The following is an 11494-nucleotide window of genomic DNA, read 5'->3' as shown; positions in this document are numbered from 1 at the left end:
GGGGGCTTGGTGCCTTGACCACAGGCAGAATGGCTGCTCATCACACACACACACACATACACACACACACACACACACACACACACACACACAAACACATCTCCCTCTTTGCGTCTCCCTCACAAGTAGTAGAAACGTGTGCCCAGCCACTCTAGAGGCTGCATGCAAAGCCCCGTGTTAATAAGATTGTCTTCCTCTCCGGGTGGAAGTGTGCGGCTCCTTTGTCTCCAGAATAGTAACAGGGGGAATAAGAGCCCGGCTCTTGAACTTCCTCGAGCTCTTAAGTGTCTGCGGTAGAGGGGAAACAGAGCAGTGTGGATTAGAGTCGAGCCAAGTAGATGTGCCCCCGATAACGTCCGTCTGCCTGACTGTCGTCCCGAACAAAAGCAGCGCTGAAGTCAATACGCGGAGAGAAGAGCAAATGTTTCATGCAAATGTTCACCCTGCTGAAGTGCCCTTGAGCAAGAGATGAGAACAGCACTCAAACACTAATGCTGAGCGTTGACCCGAGGTGGTTTTGAGACGTTGCTCCGTAAGTCGCTCCGGCTTTCCTAACTCAAACCTCGGAGCACCTGTGCTTGAGCGCCGTGTCTGCAGTCCTGTCCAAAATAATCAGGTGTATTCCAGGTAAACCAAATGTCTCTACAAAGCGTTTCGGGTGTTCCAGTAACATCGCCACAAAGATGACCCTGCTTGTCTCTTCTTCACCGTGTGGAAGAACATTAAGCATTTATTTTGGAGTTGCGTTGTCCAATATTCACTCGCCTTTTAGCACTTTTTTGGTCTCCACCAACTCCCCACTCTCTTTAGCTGTTTAATGCAATGTTCAAAAGAAATGGCAACTTTCAATGTCTGCTGTTTGGTGCTGGGCAGTCATCATACTCTGGGTTTAATCAGATTTCTTTGCATCAAAAACAAGCTGCATGCTGCGGCTTGAAACAAAGGCCGATGAGAGCGGTTGTGAGCGGTAAAACCAAGACAATGAGCTGAAGGAAACTGCAGACTGTAGGTTCATCACACCTTTCACATTACAGTCATTTGATCCGCTGTTAATATCACAAATGTGATAGTCAATCAATGAAATAACTAGATCACAATTTGTTAGTGGCACCCTGACGACTCCTTGCTATATTATCTGTTGCAGAAATTGGGCTCTACTTATCATTGTACACGTTTTCATCCTTGGATCTGATAACAGAATCTGGGTGGGCAGAACGGATGAATATGAGTCCACTCCCTCAGCAGCTGTCTAATTGGCTGTGGCGCAAAATTATGCTGCTCTTAGGCATGAGTCTATGAATATGTGGCAGTGCTGACATAGTGCATGCATGCTCAGCAAAAAACCCTCTCCGAGTCAATAAATGACAAACATTGCCCAGGATCACACCAGCAACAAATCTGCAATCTGTTTTAGTTGTTTTTGCACCCTGTCGCGCTGTAATCTACACTGCCGTTATGTTCAAGGCGGATGGTGATTCCTATCGCCGCTGCTCTCTTGTGTCCCCGACATTACTGGCCGTGTTTGTTTGTTTCGTCAAAAGAAAAAGAAAGAGTAGGTGGTGATAAGAATAGCTGTTTTATTGTGCCTTGGCCCCTAATGCTGAATGTGTTATCTGAGGGTGCAGCATGCCACACTAAGCTATGTGCATGTGACGCATGGCTGAGCAGCATTCCTCCTCCTGAGTGCATCGCAGGGCAGAGATAGTAGGAAGGCAAAGCAGCCCGACTGCCGACAGAGATGGGAGAGAGGAGAGATGAAGGGAGAGAGCAGTACCGGGAACATGTAGTTAAGTGGAATGAAGTACCCTTTGTTGCAGATAAGATCATTCTGCTTCCCTGGCCGGCGTCACTAAAGCCATTTGAGCACAACGAATGTGGCTTATTATGTTTTTGGCAAACCGCAAAATCCCTCGCTGACATACAGATAAACAGTGGTCCAAGTAATAAGAGACTGGGATATTGCTTTCTTTTGTACATTTTACTTTTTAAAAATAAGGCAGGGTCACCGTGTGTGATCTGTAATTCGGGGCTGACAGGATGGTGGTGGGATCAAGGCATCGTGGGATTTGAGGTCCACACTAGAGAATGTCGCGGAAGAAGAAGCTAAATGACGGGTCTATGGCCTCCGCGTTCAGACGGTCGCCCAACTTCCAGCAAGGTTCGTAGGCCCCTGGGCCTGGGGTCTTCTGTGGAATAAACATAAAATCCAATGCACACACGCACAACATACAAATGCTGTTTTTCATTATAGAATCACTTTGAAATACAAAAAACGGCAGACCATTAGCCAAAAGACAAACGTGGTATTTTCTTCACTTAATGTAATCCAATATCAAGTAGGCTATTCACAGAATATGATCTGAAGTGCTGTACTTATCTGTGTTAGGTATGTTTTCTTTGATGCATTCTGTTATGTAATTCATTGTGTAATATTCCGTTTTACTTACAGGATCTAATAAAATCATAACTTACCTCTTTAAACTTCCATCAAAACCCCGATAACGTCATTACTGAATGCAATCAAAACATTAGTGTATTTGCATTTGTACTCGCTCATCAAGAATTTTACTGCCATATTGCAGCTGAGAGGTATAAAACTGTTAAGAAAGTATAAATTCATCGTCTTACGCTAGTGACAGACAGACACTAACTAGCCTCGCTACTTGTCATGTAGCGTTGGACATGTTCGACCTGTGTGCATCTACAGGAGTACCGGACTCACGGAGTGCACACAGTGGAGCCGCGGCAAGGTGGACTTGAAGCAGGAAGTGATGCCTTTTCCTGGTCTGGTCTGTGGATTATATTGGCATGGAGCAGGTCCCTCCTTCTAAAGGGGTCAGAGATGGGAGTTATTATTGATTGACAGATTGATAGATTTTGTGATCTAGCCTCAATATGCTGTATATCCAGGCTAGCATGTAAACATTAGCATGTGAGCAGGGTGTGTTTTGTAGTTGTTGTTTTTTTCTTCAATTATCTTTTTTTAACATAATTATCTTTATTGAAAATGTCAATTAGCAGTAGCATGTAGCAAGTACTTTGGTTATTGAACAGAGCTTTGGTAACCTAACAAGTTAAAATCCAACTTGATAAAACATAACCTAAGCATGCTATAGGCCTGCCTCAACCTCAATGTGTTGCAGACCAAGCTTAGCATGCACTACCTTCTTGTATTTTAGCCGTTGAGCATAAGTAGCTAGCTTGTTTCTTTTTCAGTAGATGTTAGCAAGTAAAAATAAGTGTCCAATATTGTAGTCCACATAACATTAGCTGAAGGTGATATACCTCACCCTCAATATCTTGCAGGCATGTAGACTGAGAAAGCAGAAACCATTTTTATTGTCATATACACACAAAATTTGCCTTCTGCATTTGACCCATCCCTGTATATAGGGAGCAGTGGGCTGCCAATGATAGGCGCCGGGGGTTCAGTGTCTTGCTCAGGGACACTACGAAACGTAACACGTCACAGTCGAGGATTGAACCGTTGACCCTGCGGTTGCCAGACAACCCACCCTCTTAACCCAGTGAGCCACGGCCGTCCCACTTTAGCACGTGATCACAAATGTGCTTTCCTCCCTTTGGTCAGGTAAGAAACTTGTATAGGAAATGTTTTCTTTCTATTTTGGCTATTTGAACATGAGTAAATTGTTTTCTCCCCTCCATTTGTTTTAAGGGCTGGTCTCTGTCGAACGTCTCCCTCGCTCTCTCTCTCCTTGCCTTTCACTTCTCCTTTCCTCTTACCCACTAACACACATACTGGTCATCACCAGCGGCGTGCCACGCAGAAATAGCATCACCCCTCCTTCTACCCTCCTCCACAGACATAAAACTGTCTCCCTGTCCCTGAACACAGCACCAGCCTTTTTTATTTTCAGCTGCTCTCTGATTCTGACAGAGGGAGGCAGGAAGGTGTCTTTTCCGTCTCCTCGGAGGGATGGCTGCTACCGTTACATGCCATTTGATCCCAGTCGCCAGTTCCTTCGATCCTCGGCAAACTGGCCTGCTGGGCCCCGGCGCGCTTGCCTGATGCTCCCAGAGGTGCTAATGCAGGTGTATTTCACGGGATAGTAAAACTCTCTTACACAAACGAGTGTGAGTGTGTGTGTGTGTGTGTGTGTGTGTGTGTGTGTGTGTGTGTGTGTGAGTTGGAGCCAAAGCACCTGGCCTACTTTCCCAATGTGGCGCGCAGCACATTAGAAATGTTCTCCTGTGCGGCGGCGGAGCGGAGGTAACTGGCACATGCTGTGAATGTCTGTGAAACTTTAAAACTTTGACCTGTTTTTAACTGGTGCAGCCACGACATTGCATTACAGTCCCCCTTAAATCAACTGCATTTTTCTTTTCTTTCAATAACATGAGGGAATCGATTCAATAATTGTTGACATGTTTCACTCAAAAATACAAACGTTAACCTCATGGTAGTGGTGTCGAGGAAAAATCAGGGGATCACCAAAGTCCTTAGGATTCATCCTCTAGGGACCATGAATGTCTGTTTCAAGGTTTCGTGGCAATCCATCCAATAGTTGTTGAGATATTTAAGTCTGGACCAAAGCAATGGACCGACCAACAGTTTCTATAGTGTTGCAAATAGAAACGACCAAACAGCAAGTGTTCAGATAGGCAAGTTTTCACGCAGTATAGTTAAAGGTTGAATCCCTTCTGTGCTACAGCAACAGATAGGAGGGCATTTATTCATATGAAAATGTCTGGGATTATGACTTTTATTCAAACAGGCTTGAATCTCAAGAGAGGATTTGTTCCTTCCGAGCAGCACGTGCAGTCGATATTGCAAAAAAGCAAACCGTGTAAATCTAAGCCACACAAGGGCCCCGGGATGGAGAAATTAAGTCACATCAGAAAAACAGAATACATACACCTTTTTTGTTGTGTTCTCCAAACATCTTCTGCTCACTGGAATTATTAATTCTTATTTTTTTGGGATGTGTGGGAATCATTTTATTGCGGGCTAAGAGGCGAGGCCCAAATCTGAAATTCTTGTTTCCTGTCTCTGGGTGGACCACGGGTTCCCGGTGCAAACCATTGGTTCCATTTCCACTACCATTTTGATCGGCTAACGTCTGCCCGCCCACGCCAAGTCAGCTGTCCGAGTGATCTGGTCTTTCGGTTGACTTCGCTGCGGGATTTGTGGTAGGTGCTTAACCTTTGACAATAAACTTGTCTTAGAGTCGCTGTGACACCACTAACAGCAGAAAAACTGCTCCCAACTCCGCAGTAATAACACCCCCGGGATTTCTTAGCGCCTTTCCTTCTCTGTCAACACTCAGCAGCTGCCAGCACGGCTCAAATATCCATCAGCTACCAGCACGGACACACGGCCGAGGCTGCAACGCTGCAATATGAACCAAAGCTGACTGGTCAGCAGTGCCATAACAGGCCTCCGAATGGGGCAAATGATACAATCGGACAGTCTGCGGGATCGGTTTTCTTTGACCCTTGTGGTTGTCATAACTAGCTCATGTTCAGCACCACGTACACATTAGGGTCACAGCTTGTAACTAAAACCTATTGAAAGTGGACTGTAATGAAGCCTTTTTGTGGGCCACGGAAAGACTGAGCAGGGCTAATAACTAGTCTCTGTGACGAGATACTTACAGGAGGAAAGGTGATCCGCTGCACGGTCGACCGAAACATCACATGCCTGCCAGAAGAGGAGAGAAGTGAGAGAGGGAGGGGGGGCAATCAAAAAAAAAAGAGAGGAGAACAGTGAGAGAAGAGAAGAATAAGGCCATGCGTGATCAGAGGCAGAGAAAATGAGAGAGCATGTGGTGATTGCTCCTCCATCTTTGTTCCACGAGGAGATGAGAGAGGGAAGGAGAAGTAGTTACGAGGGGGGGGAAGGATTCAGCGATCAAGTGATAATTCATGGGTTGTCTGCTCCACTGTGATCTGAGAGTTAAAGAGAGGCTGTTTGTCGAGTGCTTACTTGCAGGGAATCTTCTCCTCCGGTTTCGCTGTCACGTCGTAGTCGCACGGTGAAGTGTTTATATGCTGGCACAAGGAATAAAGATAAAGAGATGTTTAAATAGCTATGACAGCATGAGTTGTTTTTTCAGTTTTTTTTCTCGGTGGCTGTGTTACACCGTCAACAGCTGGCTTGTGTTTCCAACACATCTTCTGTTTTCAGTTAGTCCGCTGCACGTGCATTTTGAAGAGCATCTACTCTGCTGTGATGATGTGTCGAAGTAAAAACACCCTAAGCTATGAATCAAAGTGAATCGAGGTGGTGTGGAGGGCTATGAGTTAACAACCTATGTGGATAGTAACTTGGTTAGTACAATGCAGACTGCACCCCTTTTTTGGGAAGGCACCAACTACAAGTAGCAACAACATACGAATGGAGCAAATGTTTGAATTCAGGCTTAAAATGATGAGCTTATTACACTAACTTTTATGACATTATAGGATTTCTCCATCCTGGATGTTAGGTTTAAGGAATACTTCAATAATAGAAATAGAACAGGAGTAGATGTGGAAGTGTTTTCCGTTGTCATTTTACTGGTAGAAAAGAAAATGGTGATGGTTGTTAGTTGCAATGACGAAAACACGAGTAAGTGTTGCAGCTCGCCGGAAAGAGAGCAGAAGCTCCGGAGAAGCTAGGTAGCTTATCCTTCTCGAGAGCGGCAGGGAGTGAGGCGGAGGGACCGCTAGACCCAGAGCTGCCGCTGGCCACCAGCCCGCTGTTCAGCTCATTTGCTATAACAGTGTAGCATTAAAGCATGGTGGTGGTTCGCAAGCAAGCTAACTAGCCAGCAGTCCGGTAGTTAGCTTGCTAATTTCACCATGCACCATGAGGCGGAGGGACCATTACACCAGGCAGCGCTGGGTCTGCTCCTCTCCCCAACGACCATGGAGAAAGACAAGCTACCTAGCTAACTGGCCAGCCATCAGCCTCCAGTGAGAAAGTTGTTAAATTTTACTCATTTACTGTGGCCCCCTGTGCTTCATAACGTAATACTCCACGGCTCGTTTTAGTTGTTACTGCAAAACCTCAACCCAGGGAGTCCGCGACTTTGTGTAAGTCGGTTTAATTTATATGGAAGAAAGCCCACTACAACGATCGCAATGGCAACGGTACACATAAAAATAACAAAAATGGCCGCCGCTCTGACCATCCTGCTTTATTGATTTGAAGGGGAATATCTGCTAGCTCAGAATAAAGACAAGAGCAGTTGGAAACCTGAAAAATATTTCAAAATCTGCATCTTCTTCTTCCCTTCTTGCTAGCTATTAGTGTCCTACTTCATCTGTGCTGGTTTAGTGCTACATTACCAACCAAACACCTCGCAATCACTGGGATAGCATGAAACATTGGGCATGTACAGTATCACGTCCATGTACGTCCTCATGCATGTGCAAGAGGTACTAACAAAACTGGGACCCACTTGTAAAATCTGCTATTAGTATTCAAAACTTCACAGGGTACCTTTAACGTAGACATGAGAGCGCTAGCAAACTTCCTATTTAACTCTCGGAAAGAAAGAAATGAGGTGTAATTCACAAAATGGCAAACTATTTCTTTTACATGTGGTCAATCGCATTTGCCAACAGGATCAGTGAAGGTTGTGTCTGAGCCCCACCTTGTCCCTGATGCCCAGGGTGACGATATTGGGCCTTGGACAGTTTTTGAAAGAGTAAGACGCCGGGTGCTTCAGGACCTCCTGGATGGAGTCGGTGTAGTCGTATGCCCCGGGGAAAAGCAAATCCCCCTTATGTACGCCCAGAATGGGGGCTTTTCTGCCCACATCTTTGAAGCCATAGGTCTTCCTCACCGGGTTCAGTTCAGCTTCTTCGATGAAGTCGCGGATGTGATAGACACCTGGGATGGGTGTGTCCTGGTCGAAGGTGAGAGGAGAGAAGTTTAGGGAATGTGTTAACACATGTCCTGGCGCTCGGATAGACACACTGTATTGCCAAATTCTGCTCTAGCAATTGTAACACTTAGCTTGACATTGCCAGACCATATCGCAAATGCGAATTACTTTGAAACCTCTGAGTTCACGTTCGATCAGGCTGTAAACATGTTTAATTCTGCTGTAAAGTTGGGCATTTTAACAAATGGCCATGTGAGGTACTGCAGTTGTTGGCACTTCCTAGTTGGCTCCATTTATCAGCACCGGATGTTGTAGCTTGATGACAGCAAATCAAACATGAGCTTGCAGATTTGTCTTTTTCCCAGTCAATGGAAAGCTAACATAGGTTGTTACACTCTTTTAATTGCATTACAATATTTTCCATCATTATTTTAGAATGCAACTGAATTCTGAGTACCGACCAGCAATAATTCGGTGATGGCAGATAAGGGTACGATCTTTCTATATTTCTCTTTCTGTAAGCTGGGCTAATATTTATTGTATCCATGTACTGTACTGCAAATGTACAGCAAACAAGCAATCATTTCAGTTAATTCACAAAGAATAATTTTCAAGCCACGTGGCCTATTGTTAGCCAGCTGAGTAGCCTGAGAGCTGGGATCTCATTAAGATAAACTGATATTTAATTAGGTCTAGTATGCATTATTACCACGAATGCACTGCGAGGCACTTAGGGACTGGATTCACTGTAGTGTAAGTGTTTGAATTTATTTCTGGCAGACAGCGCACTTTGGACACAGACAATGGGATAGTGCTGTGCAATAAAAGACATTAACTGAAAGTCTACTACACACACACACACACATGTGAGCTACTGCCAGTTGTTCAGGCGTACACAGACACCAACGTAGCAGCGTGACACGACACCTATTTTCAGTGTTCCCAGCCACCAGCTCCACCGGCTATACAGGTCCAACTTGTCATCACCCTGCAGATAATAACAGGATACAAGCCAAAAAAACAGAAGCTTGTTTCTGCTACGATGACATCGCCATGACAACAATATGTTGATGCATCTCCACGTGTTCCATCCGGTGCTTTACCAGTTCAGCTTGTCCTCATTAGGCACACAGAGCCGTGAGGGCTTTAAAGAGCCTTACCTTATCTCTTCTATCGCCACCCCTGGCCATGTACCCGACTTTAGGGACGACTTGGTTTTTCCTGGTGGCCCCATCCTGCACCGTACTCATTGTCGCTCGCAATGCGCTCCACTGGAAATCCAGTGACACCTGACCACCATTAAAACTGCAACTGTTACTATAGCAGCGACTCCGCTATCGATCAATTTTTCAACAAGCTGGCCTGGTGGAGGGCTAAATTTAGACTCGCCGACCAGTTTGACTGGTAGTAAGACACAATGGCAAGCCAGCACCAGGCTGCACACGGCACATGCTACATAGTTACTTAGTTCTCATTCTCTTCGTGGAGGGATACTGTGATATGATTAAAGCATGATTCCACCATGCTTTAATGCTACACTGGTTACAGAAAATGAGCCGAATAAAAGTCGTCTTTCTTCCGGCGATAGCAAGGTTTGATTGTTAGAATATAAAGATCAAACGTTGTCATTACACTGCCAATTGGAATACATGTTAGTTATATCAAATATCTGGAAGGGGCCAGGCTGTTTATCGGCACTGGTGTCCGAAACTAGGGACACCTGGGGTCCAATAAAATGAGGAAAATTCTAATTATGCAACTTTTTACATCCGCTTCTTCCGGTTAAGAATGCACATTGCTATCGCCGGAAGAGAGACTCATGTTCTGTAACCAGTGTAGCATTAAAGCATGGTGGAATCAGCAAGCAAGCCAACTAACCAGCCGAAGAGTGGGTTCTTGAAATGAGGCAATTAAGGAACTCTGGAGGTTTTTAAGTGTGATACTTACCCCGAGAAACTCTTTCAAACTAACCCTCTACTTTGTGTGTGAAGTTTGAAGTATCACACCTCTTGTGGCATACAGAGGCTGGAGTGTGATGCACAAGCCCTCACACACACACACACACACACACACACACACACACACACACAGTGTCTTTCGGTACAGCAGAACTAAAGATCACCTGAAGAAAAAAAATCTCGCTCTGGGAGCAAAAGCGCAACATTCCACCTGGTTGCTAGGCTACATGGACCACATGGTTGGAATGAGCCAAGAATTCATGTTTACAAGGCTTGTCAAGGAAGTCACATGTGGCCAGAAAGTACACGAGGAAACAGTCAAAAAACGCAGGTAGCAAAAGGAGCCGCTGTCGTACCGTTACATCTATTTGGACAATGCATGAATGCAGAGGACAGCAAAGACTAGTGTTACATGTGCTGTGTAACCAACAGCTTTTTACAAGACTGATGACACTTCAGCTGGGATTTCTGTTTCTAATTATTGTGATAATTGGTTTTGACAAGAGAATCGCTTGAGTCATCGATTCGCACCTCAAAATGCAGAGTTCGTCTCTTTGCAACCGAAGCCCTTCCTGTGCAGTCTGTGAAAGGGATATTTGTTTAACTACACACAAGTTGGAAGAAGAATATAATAAAAGGCTACTTAAGTAAATTACCGCTCTGCATCATGGCCCGTTTGGGTGTACAAGCTGTTAAGTGCATTTTGTAATGCCTTAAATGTGCATCCACAGGGACCGCTGAATATGCATGACTGAGCAAGCCACAAACAAACGCAGCACTTACTACTCCCAACGGACAGTCAGACCCATCACACATCTTTAGAGGACTAAATGAAACCATGTTTGGTTTCTTTCTAGGTTAACATTACAAAAGTGATAGTCCAACCGCTGCTTAGGATCACAAACTAAAAAGCAGCTAGCATAGAATTCACACAGGAGGCAGCGCTGAGGTCCACAATAGAGCTTTATTTTGTCATTCATCAAAATAACAAACTTAGTATCTCTGCAAGCTACTGTAACAAACTCAATAATCAGAAATTAACAAAAAAATAATTTGAATCAAAACGGTACACCTATTTACACCATGGTTTCTGATGTACGCTCAATCACCTGCACCTCGTGATTGGGGGAAATGCCAAGTAAGACATGAGGCAGACAGCTTCTACATGGTGCTGCGCTAACAGTAGCACACAACACATGGCCCATGCAGTCAGTAAGGGACATGGACAGTACAAGGCTAATCCGATGTAGAGTACCATTGTGTGCACTTCAAATCAGAAGCCTTTGATCCCACTCAGTGCTTTTATTTTAATGACAATACAGGTTTGATATGAGCTTATCTGAACATTAAGAGGCATTGGCTGATGCTCCTCAGTGCTTTTGGAAATTAACAGGGGACAATTTAAATTGGTAAACATTTCATATGTATTCTAAGCAACAAGAAAAATATCCCAAAAAAAAAAAAAAGAAAAAAAAAAAAAAAAAAAAGGAGCATCTTGTCCTCAATACAAAATTGGGAATTATTACAGGGTATACAAACTCAAGGATCCATAACTGAGAAAACAAGACAATTTTCAAAACCGTGTAGATTGTAATTTTTATTGGAAAACAAAAATATACAACTTGGAATGGATTATTTGAGGCATGACCAGAGATCACCAAAAAAAAAAAAAAAAAAAAAAAAAAAAAAAAAAAAAAAAAA

At 44.3% G+C, this 11494-nt stretch overlaps 1 protein-coding gene across 1 annotated transcript; it reads right to left on the bottom strand.

Annotated features, from left to right (window-relative positions):
- Nucleotides 1-1903: 1903 nt before the first annotated feature.
- On the bottom strand, nt 1904-9065 carry stpg4 (sperm-tail PG-rich repeat containing 4). The gene is made up of 6 exons (XM_031876165.1): nt 8996-9065; nt 7602-7856; nt 5948-6012; nt 5617-5662; nt 2723-2827; nt 1904-2186 (listed from the first exon to the last, which is right to left on the bottom strand). Exons 1-6 carry the CDS (start codon nt 9023-9025, stop codon nt 2079-2081), a joined length of 609 nt encoding a protein of 202 aa, XP_031732025.1. The 5' UTR covers nt 9026-9065; the 3' UTR covers nt 1904-2078.
- Between the last annotated feature and the right edge of the window lie 2429 nt (nt 9066-11494).

Source organism: Anarrhichthys ocellatus, unplaced genomic scaffold (genome assembly GCF_004355925.1).
Source record: "Anarrhichthys ocellatus isolate YVR2014 unplaced genomic scaffold, GSC_Weel_1.0 scaffold104, whole genome shotgun sequence".
Taxonomy (NCBI): domain Eukaryota; kingdom Metazoa; phylum Chordata; class Actinopteri; order Perciformes; family Anarhichadidae; genus Anarrhichthys; species Anarrhichthys ocellatus.
The sequence above is the reverse complement of the archived record's forward strand: the minus strand, read 5'-3'. Positions and strand labels throughout refer to the sequence as shown.

Bases quoted from the DNA above. Each gene is read 5' to 3' on its own strand.
- stpg4 (XM_031876165.1), bottom strand. From the start codon at position 9,025: ATGGCCAGGGGTGGCGATAGAAGAGATAAG. The intron at 7,857-8,995 runs GTAAGGCTCTTT...ACCTTCGACCAG, and splicing joins GTGGCGATAGAAGAGATAAG to GACACACCCATCCCAGGTGT. The intron at 2,828-5,616 runs GTAAGTATCTCG...TGACCCCTTTAG, and splicing joins AGCGGATCACCTTTCCTCCT to AAGGAGGGACCTGCTCCATG.